This window comes from Pleurodeles waltl, chromosome 7, assembly GCF_031143425.1.
Source record: "Pleurodeles waltl isolate 20211129_DDA chromosome 7, aPleWal1.hap1.20221129, whole genome shotgun sequence".
Classification (NCBI taxonomy): domain Eukaryota; kingdom Metazoa; phylum Chordata; class Amphibia; order Caudata; family Salamandridae; genus Pleurodeles; species Pleurodeles waltl.
This window is the reverse complement of record NC_090446.1, coordinates 147,823,549-147,842,159: the sequence shown is the minus strand read 5'-3', so window position 1 is coordinate 147,842,159 and position 18,611 is coordinate 147,823,549. Positions and strand designations below refer to the sequence as shown.

General features: G+C 49.8%; 1 protein-coding gene across 2 annotated transcripts in view; it reads left to right on the top strand.

Annotated features, from left to right (window-relative positions):
* PHACTR3 (phosphatase and actin regulator 3) overlaps positions 1–7,061 on the top strand; it is a 628,269-nt gene extending 621,208 nt beyond the window's left edge. The window contains exon 12 of one of the 2 annotated variants that reach the window (XM_069243416.1): positions 6,449–7,061. In XM_069243416.1, the coding sequence (XP_069099517.1) occupies positions 6,449–6,464 (16 nt within the window). In that variant the 3' untranslated portion in view covers positions 6,465–7,061. The remainder of the gene's footprint in view (positions 1–6,448) is intronic. The other variant, XM_069243418.1, reaches the window with a different exon arrangement.
* The last annotated feature ends 11,550 nt before the right edge of the window (positions 7,062–18,611 follow it).

Below are 18,611 nucleotides of genomic sequence, written 5' to 3'. Positions count from 1 at the left end.
GCCCCAGAGCGACGCCTGCAGAGAGAATCCAGAGGCTCCCCCTGACCTCGACTGCCTGTAACAAAGGACCCGACACCTGGAACCAACACTGCACCGCAGCCCCCAGGACCTGAAGGAACCGAACTTCAGCGCAGGAGTAACCCCCAGGCGACCCTCTGCCTAGCCCAGGTGGTGGCTGTCCTGAGAAGCCCCTCCTGTGCCTGCCTGCACCGCTAGAGTGACCCCGGGTCTCACCATAGTTTTCTACCTGACACTCGACGCCTGCTTTGCACACTTCACCCGGGCGCCCCTGTGCCACTGAAGGTGTGTTTTGTGTGCCTACTTGTGTCCCCCCCAGTGCTCTACAAAATCCCCCTGGACTGCCCCCCGAGGACACAGGTACTTACCTGTTGGCAGACTGGAACCGGAGCACCCCTGTTCTCCATAGACGCCTATGTGTTTTGGGCACCTCTTTGACCTCTGCACCTGACCGGCCCTGAGCTGCTGGTGTGGTAACTTTGGGGTTGCCTTGAACCCCCAACGGTGGGCTGCCTATGCCCCAGAACTGAGACTTGTAAGTGTTTTACTTACCTCCTAATCTAACTACTTACCTCCCCCAGGAACTGTTGATTGTTGCACTGTGTCCACTTTGAAAATAGCTTATTGCCATTTTTACAAAGACTGTATATGATATTGCTTTTATTCAAAGTTCCTAAAGTATCTAAGTGAAATACCTTGCATTTAAAGTGTTTACTGCAAACCTTGAACCTATGGTTCTTAAAATAAACTAAGAAAAGTTATTTTTCAATATAAAAACCTATTGGCCTGGAGAAAGTCTTTGAGTGTGTGTTCCTCATTTATTGCCTGTGTGTGTACAACAAATGCTTAACACTACCCTCTGATAAGCCTACTGCTTGACCACACTATCACAAAATAGAGCATTAGAATTATCTAATTTGGCCACTGTCTTACCTATAAGGGGAACCCTTGGACTCTGTGCACACTATTTCTTACTTTGAAATAGTATATACAGAGCCAACTTCCTACAGTACGTCTAGGGGCAACACAAACCATATACTAAAAAAGTGGAATGTGAATCACAAAATCCCCCCTAGACAAGTGTAGTGTATGCAGAATCGCTGGAGAGTAAGAATGCAGTAAAGGTAATTAAATTACCCCACCCTAGATCCCAGAAAAGCAGGAGTAAAGTACTGCAAGTTTCCTTAGGACACACCTCCTCGTTTTTGGGATTTTGCAGCAGCCAACCAAGTCTGGAAAGAACAACTGCTGGATTATTGGGCCTGAAGACTTGCAAAGGAAGGGGACCAATTCCAGAAGTCGAAAGAAGTCCCAGGAGGGACAGGAGCCCCTGCCAACCTAGAAGAGGGTTAAAAAAAAGAGTCCTCAGTTAGTAGAAGACTGCAGAAATGCACCCTAGGAAGATGCCAGCGGGTTGCTCCATGATGCAAAAGATGTCCCACAGCGTGAAGATCGTTGAAGATGAGATTTCATGTTGGAAGGCACAACAAGCCTTGTCTACGACAAAAGTGCATTTTTCATCAAAATGGCGCTGGATGGACCCGGGAGGGACCTGGGGGCCTTATCTCTTTGTGAGGAAGAAGAGGGAGCTCTCAGCACTTTAGAGAGCCCTCAGGATACCAGCCAGCACCCCCAGAAGCTGCAGTATCCGGGTTCAAAGGAGGTGCAAAATGCAGTTTATGCAACACAACAAAAGAAGGTCCCACGTCGCTGGAGAACAACTCAGTGAGTTGAGCGTCACAGGGTGGAGTGCTGGGGACCTGGGACAGGCTGTGCATGAAGGAATTTTGCAAAGAGTGCACAGAGGCATCAGGAGGCGAAGAAGACACAATACACAGGGTTACTATTGTTCTCGGGGAAGGCAAGGTCTTACCTCCTCCAAATTGTGTCAGCAGGACCTCAGGACAGTCTATGTCAATGATGTCCACCCTCTGTGTCCTTAAGAGCACGCTTGTTGCCTTGGGAGGAGTCCCAGGGTACTGGCGTCACATTGGAAGGTGCCTGCTTGAAGCAGGGGAGTGACACCGTCACTCCACGGGAGATTTCTTCGGTCCTTCTGGTGCAGGAAGAAGACAGAGGCCCTCATTCTGACCTTGGCAGGCGGCGGAGGCCGCCCGCCAAAGTCCCGCCGTCAGGTTACCGTTCCGCGGTCGAAAGACCGCGGCGGTAATTCTGACTTTCCCGCTGGGCTGGCGGGCGGTCGCCTTCAGGCCGCCCGCCAGCCCAGCGGGAAAGAGGCTTCCACGATGAAGCCGGCTCGGAATCGAGCCGGCGGAGTGGAAGCTGTGCGACGGGTGCAGTTGCACCCGTCGCGTATTTCACTGTCTGCGCAGCAGACAGTGAAATACATTTAGGGGCCCTCTTACGGGGGCCCCTGCAATGCCCATGCCAGTGGCATGGGCACTGCAGGGGCCCCCAGGGGCCCCGCGACCCCCCCTACCGCCATCCGGATCCCAGCGGTCGGACCGCCGGGATCTGGATGGCGGTAGGGGGGATCGGAATCCCCTCGGCGGCGCAGCAAGCTGCGCCGCCTTGGAGGATTCAATGGGGCGGCGGTACACTGGCGGGAGACCGCCAGTGTTGCCGGTCCGACCGCGGCTTTACCGCCGCGGTCGGAATCCCCATTGGAGCACCGCCGGCCTGTCGGCGGTGCTCCCGCGGTCCTCCGCCCTGGCGGTCTTTGACCGCCAGGGTCAGAATGACCGCCAGAGTGTCCCCAGAGCATGCACACCATGGAAACTGTTGCAGTTGCTGACTTGGAGCTGAGGTTGCTGAAGAAAAGTGTCTCTTGTAGACACTTTGTTGCAGTTACAGCATTTCTTGGAGCAGGCTGCAGTTGATTCAAGGTCAGAAGAGTCTGAAGTTGTTGCAGAGGATTCCTGAAGTAGACTTGCAAGCAGAATCTAAAGAGAACCCACAGGAGAGACCCTAAATAGCCCTGAGAGGGGGATTGGCTACATTATCAGGTAAGGACCTATCAGTAGGGGTCTCTGACGTCACCTGCTGGCACTGGCCTCTCAGAGCCCTACAGAGTGCCCCCACACCTTGCAAAGGAAGATGGCTGAAGTCTGGGACACACTGGAGGAGCTCTAGGCACCACCCCCGGGGTGGTGATGGACAGGGGAGCGGTCACTCCCCTTTTCTTTGTCCAGTTTCCTGCCAGAGCAGGGGAGAAGGGGTCCCTGAACCGGTGTAGACTAATTTATGCAAGGAGGGCACCATCTCTGCCCTTCAAAGCATTTTCCAGAGGCTGGGGGAGGCTACTCCTCCCCAGCCTATAACACCTATTTCCAAAGGGAGAGGGTGTTACACCCTGCTCTTATAGGAAATGCTTTGTTCTGCCTTTCTGGGAATGGGCTGCCCAGACCCCAGGAGTGCAGAACCCTGTCTGTAAGGTGGCAGCAGCTGTAGCTGCAGTGCAAGCCTCAGAGAGCTGGTTTGGCAGTACTGGGGGTCCATGGTGGAACCCCCAGGATGCATGGAATTGGCTCCCCAATACCAGATTTGTAATGGGGGGAGAATTCCATGACCTTAGACATGTTACATGGCCATATTTGGAGTTACCATTGTGAAGCTACATATAGGTATTTACCTATATGTAGTGCACACGTGTAATGGCGTCCCCGCACTCACAGAGTCTTGGAAAATGGACCTGAACTATGTGGGGGTACCTTTGCTAGTACAAGGGTGCCCTCACACTTTGTAACATTGCACCTAACCTTCATCAAGTGAAGGTTAGGCATATAGGTGACTTATAAGTTACTTAAGTGCAATGAAAATGGCTGTGAAATAGTGTGTGCACTATTTCACGCAGGCTGCAATGGCAGTCCTGTGTAAGGGTTTATACGAGCTCCCAATGGGTGGTAAAAGAAATGCTACAGCCCATAAGGATCTCCTGGAACCCCAATGCCCTGGGTACCTATGTACCATACACTAGGGACTTATAAGGGGGTCCAATATGCCAACTGAAATTGGTAAATGAAGTCACTGGCCTACAGTGACAAATTTAAAAGCAGAGAGAGCATAAGCACTGAGGTTCTGATTAGCAGAGCCTCAGTGGCATAGTAAGACACTACACATGCATACTCATTAGGCCACAAACTATGAGCACTGGGGTCCTGGCTAGCAGGATCCCAGTGAGACAGGCCAAACATACTGACATATAGGTTTTTATCTATGAGAACTGGGGTCCTGGCTAGCAGGATCCCAGTGACACAGTAAAAACACACTGACACACAGTCATAAACAGGCCAAAACTGGGGATACCCATGCTAGAAAGAGGCTACTTTTTCACATAAGGTGGCAGCAGCAGTAGCTGCAGTGCAAGCCTCAGAGAGCTGGTTCGACAGTACTGGGGGTCCATGGTGGAGCCCCCAGGATGCATGGAATTGGCTCCCCAATACCAGATTTGGAATGGGGGGACAATTCCATGATCTTAGACATGTTACATGGCCATATTCAGAGTTACCATTGTGAAACTACATATAGGTATCTTCCTATGTAGTGCACATGTGTAATGGTGTCCCCACACTCACAAAGTCCGGGGAAATTGCCCTGAACTATGTGGGGGCACTTTTGCTAGTGCAAGGGTGCCCTCACACTTAGTAACATTGCACCTAAGCTTCAGCAAGTGAAGGTTAGACATATATGTGACTTATAAGTTACTTAAGTCCAGTGAAAATGGCTGAGAAATAATGTGTGCACTATTTCACGCAGGCTGCAGTGGCAGTCCTGTGAAAGGCTTTGTCTGAGCTCCTTATGGGTGGCAAAAGAAATGCTGCAGCCCATAAGGATCTCCTTGAACCCCAATGCCCTGGGTACCTATGTACCATATACTAGGGACTCATAAGGGGGGGTCCACTGTGCCAATTGGAATTGGAATATGAAGTCACTACACTAGAGTGACTAATTCGGAAGTGGAGACAGCATAAGCACTGGAGTTCTGTTTGGCAGAACTTCAGTGACACAGTTAAGCACTACTGACAACACACACATAGGCCACAAACTATGAGCACTGAGGTCCTGGCTAGCAGGATCCCAGTGAGACAGGCAAAACACACTGACAAATAGAGTTTTCATTATGAGCACTAGGGTCCTGGCTAGCAGGATCCCAGTGACACAGTAAAAACACACTGACACACACTCACAAACAGGCCAAACGTGGGGGCAACCATACTAGAAAGAGGCTACTTTCTTACAGGCTGGTGCACAGAAATGGTGCAAGCCGGTGCTAAACTTTTTGGTGCAAAACTGTTTTAGTGCAGTTTTGCACCGAAAAGTATAAATCAGGGCCATAGATGTGTTTTGTGCATTTGCGCCGCTTTCGCATCCCGAAATGACTCAAATGCGGCACTAATTTTTTTAAAATCAGGCCCTACATGTATGCTGGATCATGGCACCTGTCTGTGTGTTGATAATGTTGATTGAGGGCTAGATGTCCATGTGTACACAATGACACGCCAGCCGCTTGTCATGTAAGACTGATTAGGATCTATTCAGGAGCAGATGTGTCATTGAGACTCCTCAAAACATGACAATCTCTTAATCCTATGCTGAGAAATATTTAGATCATCTTTGGGCAATACCATATAACTATAAATTGAACGAACGATTGCACAAATGCATTTGAGTCGTTCAGAATATTTTCTTGTTCACAAAACGAGCACAGAAGATATACTCCTTTTGCCATCCGTTCCTTCAAAATAAGTAGTTGAACACATAGGGGGTCATTCCGACCGCGGGGACCATTCTAACTTTCCCGCCGGCCCAGCGGGAAAGCCCCAGCAAAGATGAAGCCGGCTCCGAATGGAGCCGGCGGATTTGCTGGGGTGCGACGGGTGCAGTTGCACCAGTCGCGATTTTCAGTGTCTGCCAAGCAGACACTGAAAATCTTAATGGGGCCCTGTTAGGGGGCCCCTGCACTGCCCATGCCAGTGGCATGGGCAGTGCAGGGGCCCCCAGGGGCCCCACGACATCCGTTCCCGCCAGCCCCTTCCTGGCGGTGTAAACCGCCAGGGACAGGCTGACGGGAAGGGCGTCGGAATCCCCATGGCGGCGCTGCTTGCAGCGCCGCCATGGAGGATTCCTATGGCCAGGGGAAAACCGTCGGGAAACCGCCGGTTTCCCTTTTCTGACCGCGGCGGTCAGAATTGGCCAGGAAGCACCGCCAGCCTGTTGGCGGTGCTTCCTCTGCCCTCCACCCTGGCGGTTTGAAACCGCCAGGGTCGGAATGAGGGCCATAATATTTGTTAATCGAAATATTTGTGAGTTTTTTTCTTTTCGTCAAAGTTATGAATGAAACCAGTTGGAATTTGAGCTATCACGTCATATTGCCGCAGATCGGAAATTATTAGTGCGCCTTCCACACTATAAAAAGTCTTGCTTAACTGTGAGGTTTTCCACCTGACACATGACTGTTTTCTCTTTTTAGGTACCACAGGCCCTAGTGATTTCTTCTGGGAAGAAACATGTCTTTGCCTTCTGATATTGGTGCTGCTGAACACATATCAGGGAACATAGGAAATCCCTTCCCGAGGTTCAGTGCTTGCATCCAGATAAACGCACAGGAGAAGCGACGCAGAGGGAATTTCTCTAAAAACTCTTCGCCGTTGGTTCTACAAGGTGTGTTGATTCCCGATGATCGGCGACCCGTGGCGAGGAGATTCGTGTGATGGATCGACAAAGAGCTCGATAGCAAGTGGCAAGCAGCGAGAAGACCCTAATGAGCTCTTTGTAGCAGGTTTCATTTGCACTGCAGCATATCCTGGGAGAGAAGCTGTGCATGTAGTGACTTAACCGTGCCGAGGACTCCGACATTAAAGGACACAGGGCGGTGGTGCGAAACCATTCATCTTTGCAGTACATTCTCAAAGGACGTTTTGATAGAACCACGGTTACTCCTTAAAACTTTCAGATCAAGTTACAACTACATGATTTCAAGTATCAACGTTCGTTTCGTTTTTATATGTCTTATAGAAACATTACTGCAACATTTTTTTTATTCCTGTTGAGTTTGTTCTTAAATTAAACAACTTTCTGCAGGTAACACACATGACTTTGTGGTCTGTAACTAAACTGATTGGTGTTTAAAAATATATAAAGATTTCTCGACCTTACCAAGAAGGAAGCCCCTATATTCTTGATTGAAGACAGACATGAACAACGCTACCAGAGTTAAGAGAGGGAGTTGTTATGGGAAGATCGCAATCGGTCTTGCACCCCTGCTACCCTCAGCAATAGCGTTGCAAGACTGCTCCTTTGTCAGACTGTAGAGGGTTGATAGAATCCTGCGTAAAGCACTACATGATGGGACATCTGGGTATGTGCGCATATTCCTACGTGAACCGGGTCATTGAAGTAGTTGTTTATATTAAGTGGGTAGCATTGTTGGGTAACAGAGCATTACTACATGATTATTATAGATCAGTGCTGGTTGAATGAAATATGTTTGCATCTATGAGTCTTGGATGTGACCGCTGTGTTTTGTTGTACTAGATTGTGACTAATAAAAATAGTGAGTTGCAAGACCTATTTCGGATAGCTCAGGTCAGAATACTTAGTAATGACTAACTTCTGAATTCGTTGGGGTTATTAATGTGTAAGCCTTTGTGTGGCTATGTGTAATCCAAATGCTGTAGTTGTATGTAAGGAAATGCCTCCTTGGCATGGTTACCCCCTGACTTTTTGCCTTTGCTGATGCCAAGTTATGATTTGAAAGTGTGCTGAGGCCTGCTAATCAGGCCCCAGCACCAGTGTTCTTTCCCTAACCTGTACTTTTGTTTCCACAATTGGCACACCCTGGCATCCAGGTAAGTCCCTTGTAACTGGTACCCCTGGTACCAAGGGCCCTGATGCCAGGGAAGGTCTCTAAGGGCTGCAGCATGTCTTATGCCACCCTGGAGACTCCTCACTCAGCACAGACACACTGCTTGCCAGCTTGTGTGTGCTGGTGGGGATAAAAAGACTAAGTCGACATGGCACTCCCCTCAGGGTGCCATGCCGACCTCACACTGCCTATAGGTATAGATAAGTCACCCCTCTAGCAGGCCTTACAGCCCTAAGGCAGGGTGCACTATACCATAGGTGAGGGCATAAGTGCATGAGCACTATGCCCCTACAGTGTCTAAGCAAAACCTTAGACATTGTAAGTGCAGGGTAACCATAAGAGTATATGGTCTGGGAGTCTGTCATGCACGAACTCCACAGCACCATAATGGCTACACTGAAAACTGTGAAGTTTGGTATCAAACTTCTCAGCACAATAAATGCACACTGATGCCAGTGTACATTTTATTGTAGCATACACCCCAGAGGGCACCTTAGAGGTGCCCCCTGAAACCTTAACCGACTACCAGTGTGGGCTTACTAGTTTTTGCAGCCTACAACACACCAGACATGATGCTGGCCACATGGGGAGAGTGCCTTTGTCACTCTGTGGCTAGTAACAAAGCCTGTACTGGGTGGAGGTGCTTCTCACCTCCCCCTGCAGGAACTGTAACACCAGGCGGTGAGCCTCAAAGGCTCACCCTCTTTGTTACAGCACCTCAGGGCACTCCAGCTAGTGGAGTTGCCCGCCTCCTCCGGCCACGGCCCCACTTTTGGCGGCAAGGCCGGAGGAGATAATGAGAAAAACAAGGAGGAGTCACTGGCCAGTCAGGACAGCCCCTAAGGTGTCCTGAGCTGAGGTGACTCTGACGTTTAGAAATCCTCCATCTTGCAGATGGAGGATTCCCCCAATAGGGATAGGGATGTGCCCCCTTCCCCTCAGGGAGGAGGCACAAGGAGGGTGTAGCCAGCCTCAGGGCTAGTAGCCATTGGCTACTAACCCCCCAGACCTAAACACACCCCTAAATTGAGTATTTAGGGGCTCCCAGAACACAGCAAGATAGATTCCTGCAACCTAAGACGAATAAGGACTGCTGAGCTGAAAACCTGCAGAGAAGACGGAGACACCAACTGCTTTGGCCCCAGCTCTACCGGCCTATCTCCCCACTTCTAAAGACACTGCTCCAGCGACGCATTCCACAGGGTCCAGCGACCTCTGAAGCCTCAGAGGACTACCCTGCATCTAGAAGGACCAAGAACTCCTGAGGACAGCGGCTCTGTTCCACAAAGACTGCAATTTTGCAACAAAGAAGCAACTTTGAAACAACACACGTTTCCCGCCGGAAGCGTGAGACTTTGCACTCTGCACCGGATGCCCCCGGCTTGACTTGTGGAGAACAAACACCGTGAGTAGCCAGAGTTAATCCCCCTGAGCCCCCACAGTGATGCCTGCAGAGAGAATCCTGAGGCTCCCCGTGACCGCGACTGCCTGCTTCAAAGACCCGACGCCTGGAAAGACTCTGCACCCGCAGCCCCCAGGACCTGAAGGATCTGACCTCCAGTGCAGGAGTGACCCCCAGGTGGCCCTCTCCCTTGCCCAGGTGGTGGCTACCCCGAGAAGCCCCCCCCCCCCTTGCCTGCCTGCATCGCTGAAGAGACCCCTTGGTCTCCCATTGAGTCCTATTGCGAACCCGACGCCTGTTTGCACACTGCACCCAGCCGCCCCAGTGCCGCTGAGGGTGTACTTTCTGTGCTGACTTGTGTCCCCCCCGGTGCCCTACAAAAGCCCCCTGGTCTGCCCTCTGAAGACGCGGGTACTTACCTGCTGGCAGACTGGAACCGGGGCACCCCCTTCTCCATTGAGGCCTATGCGTTTTGGGCACCACTTTGACCTCTGCACCTGACCGGCCCTGAGCTGCTGGTGTGGTAACTTTGGGGTTCCCCTGAACCCCCAACGGTGGGCTACCTTGGACCCAACTTTGAACCCCGTAGGTGGTTTACTAACCTGCAAAACTAACAAACACTTACCTCCCCCAGGAACTGTTAAAAATTGCAGTGTGTCTAGTTTTAAAATAGCTATATGCCATTTGTGTGAAAACTGTATATGCTATTTTGCTAATTCAAAGTTCCTAAAGTTCCTAAGTGAAATACCTTTCATTTAAAGTATTGTTTGTAAATCTTGAACCTGTGGTTCTTAAAATAAACTAGGAAAATACATTTTTCTATACAAAAACCTATTGGCCTGGAATTGTCTCTGAGTGTGTGTTCCTCATTTATTGCCTGTGTGTATGTACAACAAATGCTTAACACTACCCTCTGATAAGCCTACTGCTCGACCACACTACCACAAAATAGAGCATTAGAATTATCTCTTTTTGCCACTATCTTACCTCTAAGGGGAACCCTTGGACTCTGTGCATGCTATTCCTTACTTTGAAATAGCACATACAGAGGCAACTTCCTACATTGGTGGATCAGCGGTGGGGTACAAGACTTTGCATTTGCTGGACTACTCAGCCAATACCTGATCACACGACTAAATTCCAAACATTGTCATTAGAAACTGATTTTTGAAATTTGAGCTGTTTTTCTAAATTTTTAAAAGTCCTGCTAGGGCCTTGTGTTAGTCCCTGTTAGCATTTCTTTTAGAGTTTAAAAGTTTTGTAAAAGTTTGAATTAAGTTCTAGAAATATTTTTAGATTCTTAAAAAGTATTCCAACTTTTAGAAACATAGGGGGTCATTCTAAGTCTGGCGGGCGGCGGAGGCCGCCCGCCAGACTTCCCCCCTCCAAAATACCGCTCCGCGGTCGCAAGACCGCTGAGGGTATTTTGGCTTTTGCACTGGGCTGGCGGGCGACCGCCAAAAGGCTGCCCGCCAGCCCAGTGCAAAAACCCTTCCCACGAGGACGCCGGCTCAGAATTGAGCCGGCGGAGTGGGAAGGTGCGACGGGTGCAGTTGCACCCGTCGCGAATTTCACTGTCTGCAATGCAGACAGTGAAATTCAAAGTGGGGCCCTCTTACGGGGGCCCCTGCAGTGCCCATGCCATTGGCATGGGCACTGCAGGGGCCCCCAGGGGCCCCACGACACCCCATACCGCCATCCTGTTCCTGGCGGGCGAACCGCCAGGAACAGGATGGCGGTATGGGGTGTCTGAATCCCCATGGCGGCGCAGCGAGCTGCGCCGCCATGGAGGATTCAGAAGGGCAGCGGAAAACCGGCGGGAGACCGCCGGTTTTCCTCTTCTGACCGCGGCTGAACCGCCGCGGTCAGAATGCCCTGCGGGGCACCGCCAGCCTGTTGGCGGTGCTCCAGCCGACCCTGGCCCCGGCGGTCTAGTACTGCCGGGGTCAGAATCACCCCCATAATGTCTAATGCAGAAGAGAATGTGATGGAACTCGACATCACCCCTTACCTGAATCATAGGATGTCAGAGTTAAGGTCTCTCTGCAAAACAAAAAAAGATTAGAACTGGTTCAAACCCTACCAAAGTACAGCTCCATGAGCTATTGGCAGAGTTTGCCAAGAACAACCCCTCTGAGGATGACCTCCCAGAGGGGGAAACTAGTGAAGTGGAGTAATTCCCACCTCCAGTCATAGTTAGGGAGGCCAGGGCTCCTCAAACCCTGACTCCAAATGTGATAGTCAGAGATGCTGCTTCTCTCACAGGAGAGTCCAGCACCTCTGGAATCACTGAGGATAGCCTCAGTGAAGATGACCTACTGTTAGCCAGGATGGTCAAAAGATTGGCTTTAGAGAGAAAGCTCCTAGCCATAGAAAGGGAAAGACAAGAAATGGGTTTTGGTCCCATCAATGGTGGCAGCAACATAAATAGAGTCAGAGATTCTCCTGACATGTTGAAAATCCCTAAAGGGATTGTAACTAAATATGAAGATGGTGATGACATCACCAAATGGTTCACAGCTTTTGAGAGGGCTTGTGCAACCAGAAAAGTAAACAGATCTCACTGGGGTGCTCTCCTTTGGGAAATGTTCACTGGAAAGTGTAGGGATAGACTCCTCACACTCTCTGGAAAAGATGCAGAATCCTATGACCTCATGAAGGTTACCCTGATTGAGGGCTTTGGATTCTCCATTGAGGAGTATAGAATTAGGTTCAGGGGGGTCAAAAATCCTCAAGCCAGACCTGGGTTGATTTTGTTGACTACTCAGTGAAAACACTGGATGGTTGGATTCAAGGCAATGGTGTAAATGATTATGATTGGCTGTACAATTTATTTGTGAAGGAACACCTGTTAAGTAATTGTTTCAATGATAAACTACATCAGCATCTAGTAGACCTAGGACCAATTTCTCCCCAAGAATTGGGAAAGAAGGCGGACCATTGGGTCAAGACTAGGGTGACCAAGACTTCCACAGGGGGTGACCAAAAGAAAGGGGTCACAAAGACTCCCCAGGGGAAGAGTGTTGAGACATCCAAAGGGAAAAGTAAAGAGTGTTCTATAGGGCCCCAAAAACCTGTTCAGGAGGGAGGGCCCAGGGCATCTTCACAATCCAATTTTGGGTACAAGGGTAAAAACTTTGATCCCAAAAAGGCCTGGTGTCGTAGCTGTAATCAGCCAGGACACCAAACTGGAGACAAGGCCTGTCCCAAGAAAGGTTCCACTTCTAACTCTACTCCAGCTAACACTGGAATGGCCAGTCTCCAAGTGGGATCAACAGTGTGCCCAGAGCAAATCAGGGTTCACACTGAAGCTACATTAGTCTCTGAGAGTGGGGTGGATTTAGCCACACTGGCTGCCTGGCCCCCTAATATGCAAAAATACAGGCAGCAGCTCTTAATGGGACAAGTGTAGCAGGCCTGAGGGATACAGGTGCCAGTGTCACCATGGTGACAGAGAAACTGGTTTCCCCTGGTCAATACCTGGCTGGACAAACTTATCCAGTCACCAACGCTGACTATCAGACTAATGTACATCCCATGGCTATGGTAACTTTAGAGTGGGTAGGGGTCAATGGCCTGAAACAGGTGGTGGTCTCCTCAAATATCCCTGTAGACTGTTTGCTTGGAAATGACCTGGAGTCCTCAGCATGGGTTGAGGTAGAACTCAAAACCCATGCAGCCATGTTGGGTATCCCTGATCTGGTGTGTGTCAAGACAAGGGCACAGTGCAAGGCTCAGGGTGAAAAAGTGGTGTTGGAGCCTGGAAAAAGGGCCCACCCCTCCAAGAGAAAAGGAAAGAATACGGGGGAACCACTTTCAACACAACAAGAAAAAGAGAACCTCGCTTCCCAAGAAGAAGTTCTGCCCTCTGAGGGAACTGAGCCCCTGGAGTTAGAACCTTATCAGGTTGAGCTCCTAGGCCCAGGGGGACCCTCAAGGGAACAGTTGTGTAAGAGGCAAGAAACCTGTCCCTCTCTTGAAGGCCTTAGGCAGCAAGCTGCTGAAGAGTCCAAAGGAAACATAACAGGAACACATAGAGTCTATTGGGAAGATGGACTCCTTTACACTGAGGCAAGAGATCCCAAACCTGGTGCCACTAGGAGAGTGGTAGTGCCTTAGGAGTTTAGGGAGTTCATTCTAACCTTAGCTCATGATATTCCTCTTGCTGGGCATTTGGGACAGACCAAGACGTGGGAGAGATTAGTCAACCACTTCTATTGGCCCATCATGTCCCAGAAGGTCAAGGAGTTTTGTGTCTCCTGTGCCACCTGTCAAGCCAGTGGTAAGACAGGTGGAGACCCAAAGCCCACCCTCATTCCACTTCCAGTGGTGGGGGTCCCCTTTGAAAGAGTGGGTGTGGACATAGTGGGTCCACTTGAACCTCCCACAGCCTCAGGGAACCCATACATACTAGTAGTAGTTGATCATGCTACTAGATACCCTGAAGCAATTCCCCTTAGCTCGACTACTGCCCCCGCAGTAGCCAAAGCACTCATTGGTATTTTTACCAGAGTGGGATTTCCTAAGGAGGTGGTGTCTGACAGAGGTACCAACTTCATGTCAGCATACCTGAAACACATGTGGAATGAGTGTGGGGTGACTTACAAATTCACCACACCATACCATCCACAAACCAATGGTCTTGTTGAAAGATTTAACAAGACATTGAAAGGCATGATGTAGAAGGCTGGACTGGCTTGTAGTGGGGACCAAGGGGTACTTACACCTTGCACCAGGTCCAGGTATCCCTTATTAGTGTAGAGGGGTGTCTAGCAGCTTAGGCTGATAGAAAAGGTAGCTTAGCAGAGCAGCTTAGGCTGAACTAGGAGACGAGTGAAGCTCCTACAGTACCACTAGTGTCACTTGCACAATATCATAAGAAAACACAATACACAGATATACTAAAAATAAAGGTACTTTATTTTTATGACAATATGCCAAAGTATCTCAGTGAGTACCCTCAGTATGAGGATAGCAAATCTACACAAGATATATGCACACAATACCAAAATATGCAGTAATAGCAATAGAAAACAGTGCAAACAATGTATAGTCACAATAGAATGCAATGGGGGCACATAGGGATAGGGGCAACACAAACCATATACTCTAGAAGTGGAATGCGAACCACGAATGGACCCCAACCCTATGTGACCTTGTAGAGGGTCGCTGGGACTGTAAGAAAACAGTGAGGGTTAGAAAAATAGCCCACCCCAAGACCCTGAAAAGTGGGTGCAAAGTGCACCTAAGTTCCCCAAAGAGCACAGAAGTAGTGATGCAACAACGATGGATTTCCTGACGAGAGTACCTGTGGAACAAGGGGACCAAGTCCAAAAGTCACGATCAAGTCGGGAGTGGGCAGATGCCCAGGAAATGCCAGCTGTGGGTGCAAAGAAGCTGCCACCGGATGGTAGAAGCTGTGGATTCTGCAAGAACAACAAGGGCTAGAAACCTCCCCTTTGGAGGATGGATGTCCCACGTCGTGAAGAGTTGTGCAGAGGTGTTTCCGTGCAGAAAGACCGCAAACAAGCCTTGCTAGCTGCAAAGGTCACGGTTAGGGTTTTTGGATGCTGCTGTGGCCCAGGAGGGACCAGGATGTCGCCAATTGCGTGAGGAGACAGAGGGGGCGTCCAGCAAGACAAAGAGCCCACTCAGAAGCAAGCAGCACCCGGAGAAGTGCCGGAACAGGCACTACGAAGTGGAGTGAACCGGAGCTCACCCAAAGTTGCACAAGAGGGTCCCACGAAGCCGGAGGAAAACTCAGGAGGTCGTGCAATGCAGGTTAGAGTGCCGGGGACCCAGGCTTGGCTGTGCACAAAGGAAATCCTGGAAGAGTGCACAGGAGCCGGAGTAGCTGCAAAATATGCTGTTCCCAGCAATGCAGTCTAGCGTGGGGAGGCAAGGACTTACCTCCACCAAACTTGGACTGAAGAGCGACTGGACTGTGGGAGTCACTTGGATAGAGTTGCTGAGTTCAAGGGACCTCGCTCGTCGTGCTGAGAGGCGACCCAGAGGACCGGTGATGCAGTTCTTTGGTGCCTGCGGTTGCAGGGGGAAGATTCCGTCGACCCACGGGAGATTTCTTCAGAGCTTCTAGTGTAGAGAGGAGGCAGACTACCCCCACAGCATGCACCACCAGGAAAACAGTTGAGAAGGCGGCAGGATCAGCGTTACAAGGTCGCAGTAGTCGTCTTTGCTACTTTGTTGCAGTTTTGCAGGCTTCCAGCAAGGTCAGCAGTCGATTCCTTGGCAGAAGGTGAAGAGAGAGATGCAGAGGAACTCTGATGAGCTCTTGCATTCGTTATCTAAGGAATTCCCCAAAGCAGAGACCCTAAATAGCCAGAAAAGGAGGTTTGGCTACTTAGGAGAGAGGATAGGCTAGCAACACCTGAAGGAGCCTATCAGAAGGAGTCTCTGACGTCACCTGCTGGCACTGGCCACTCAGAGCAGTCCAGTGTGCCAGCAGCACCTCTGTTTCCAAGATAGCATAGGTCTGGAGCACACTGGAGGAGCTCTGGGCACCTCCCAGGGGAGGTGCCGGGCAGGGGAGTGGTCACTCCCCTTTCCTTTGTCCAGTTTCGCGCCAGAGCAGGGCTGAGGGATCCCTGAACCGGTGCAGACTGGCTTATGCAGAGATGGGCACCATCTGTGCCCATCAAAGCATTTCCAGAGGCTGGGGGAGGCTACTCCTCCCAAGCCCTAACACCTTTTTCCAAAGGGAGAGGGTGTAACACCCTCTCTCTGAGGAAGTCCTTTGTTCTGCCTTCCTGGGCCAAGCCTGGCTGGACCCCAGGAGGGCAGAAACCTGTCTGAGGGGTTGGCAGCAGCTGCAGTGAAACCCCGGGAAAGGCAGTTTGGCAGTACCCGGGTCTGAGCTAGAGACTCGGGGGATCATGGAATTGTCTCCCCAATGCCAGAATGGCATTGGGGTGACAATTCCATGATCTTAGACATGTTACATGGCCATGTTCGGAGTTACCATTGTGACGCTATACATATGTCGTGACATATGTATAGTGCACGCGTGTAATGGTGTCCCCGCACTCACAAAGTCCGGGGAATTTGCCCTGAACAATGTGGGAGCACCTTGGCTAGTGCCAGGGTGCCCACACACTAAGTAACTTAGCACCCAACCTTTACCAGGTAAAGGTTAGACATATAGGTGACTTATAAGTTACTTAAGTGCAGTGGTAAATGGCTGTAAAATAACGTGCACGTTATTTCACTCAGGCTGCACTGGCAGGCCTGTGTAAGAATTGTCAGATCTCCCTATGGGTGGCACAAGAAATGCTGCAGCCCATAGGGATCTCCTGGAACCCCAATACCCTGGGTACCTCATGACCATATACTAGGGAATTATAAGGGTGTTCCAGTATGCCAATGTAAATTGGTGAAATTGGTCACTAGCCTGTTAGTGACAAATTGGAAAGAAATGAGAGAGCATAACCACTGAGGTTCTGGATTGCAGACCCTCAGTGAGACAGTTAGTCATAACACAGGTAACACATACAGGGCACACTTATGAACACTGGGTCCCTGGCTGGCAGGGTCCCGGTGACACATACAACTAAAACAACATATATACAGCGAAATATGGGGGTAACATGCCAGGCAAGATGGTACTTTCTAACACAACCCCCAACCCCCAAACGAAGGACAATAAGACTAGCCATGACCTGATGAGTCTTCATTGTCTAAGTGGAAATATCAGGAGAGTCCATCTGCATTGGAGTGGGTACTCCCAGGTCTATGTTCCACTGTATAGTCTATTCCCTGTAGGGATATGGACCACCTGAACAATTTAGGGTTTTCACCTTTCATTTGTTTTAGCCAAAGTAGAGGTTTGTGGTCTGTCTGAACAATGAAGTGAGTGTCAAACAGGTATGGCCTCAACTTCTTCAGTGCCCAGACCACAGCAAAGGCCTCCCTCTCTATGGCAGACCAACGTTTTTCTCTAGGGGTCAACCTCCTGCTGATAAAAGCAACAGGTTGATCCTGGCCCTCAGAATTAAGTTGTGATAAGACTGCCCCTACCCCTAATTCAGATGCATCAGTTTGGACAATGATTTTTTTGGAGTAACAGGGGCTTTTCAGGACAGGTGCAGAGCACATGGCCTGCTTCAGCTCCTCAAAAGCTTTCTGACAGTTTGCTGTCCATAATACATTCTTAGGCATTTTTTTTAGATGTGAGGTCATTAAGAGGGGCTGCAATGGAGCCATAGTTCTTTATGAACCTCCTGTAATACCCAGTGAGGCCTAAAAAGGCTCTCACCTGAGTTTGAGGTGTAGGGGGAAGCCAATCTATAATAGTTTGGATTTCCCCCTGAAGTGGTGCAATCTGTTCTCCACCTACCAGGTGTCCCAGATAAACCACTTTCCCCTGCCCTATCTGGCACTTTGAAGCCTTGATAGTGAGGCCTGCCTTTTTGCAGGGCCTCCAAAACTTTCCATAGGTGGACCAGGTGATCATCCCAGCTGGAGCTAAAGACAGCTATATCATCTAGATATGCTGCACTAAAACCTTCCAGCCCTTGCAGGACTGTGTTCACCAACCTTTGAAAAGTGGCAGGTGCATTTTTCAATCTAAAAGGCATTACTGTGAATTGGTAATGGCCTCCAATGGTTGAAAATGCAGTTTTTGCTTTTGCATCCTCTGATAACTTCATCTGCCAATACCCTGCAGTGAAATCAAAGGTGCTTAGATACTTGGCAGATGCCAGTGTATCTATTAGCTCATCTGCCCTGGGTATAGGGTGAGCATCAGTTTTGGTTACCTGGTTGAGACCTCTGTAGTCAACACAAAATCTAATTTCCCTTTTACCATCCTTTGAATGAGGTTTTGGTACAAGTACCACAGGAGAGGCCCATGGACTTTCAGAGTGCTCAACCACTCCCAGTTCAAGCATTTTCTGCACCTCTTGCTTTATGCAGTCTCTGACATGGTCAGGCTGCCTATAGATCTTACTTTTGACAAGCAAGCTGTCTCCAGTATCTATAGTGTGCTCACACCAAGAAGTGGTGCCTGGTACAGTAGAGAAGAGTTCAGAAAACTGACCCAGGAGATTTATGCAGTGGTCTTTCTGCTCAGCAGTAAGACAATCTGCCAAAACTACACCTTCCACTGGAGCATCTTGTTCTGTGGAAGAGAAGAGATCAGGGAGAGGGTCACTCTCTTCTTCCTCTCCCTCATCTGTTGCCATAAGCAGGGTGAGATCAGCCCTGTCATAGTAGGATTTCAGGCGATTGACATGGAGCACCCTAAGGGGACTCCTGGCAGTGCCTAAGTCAACTAAGTAGGTGACTTCACCCTTTTTCTCAACAATTATGTGGAGTCCACTCCATTTGTTTTGGAGTGCTCTTGGGGCC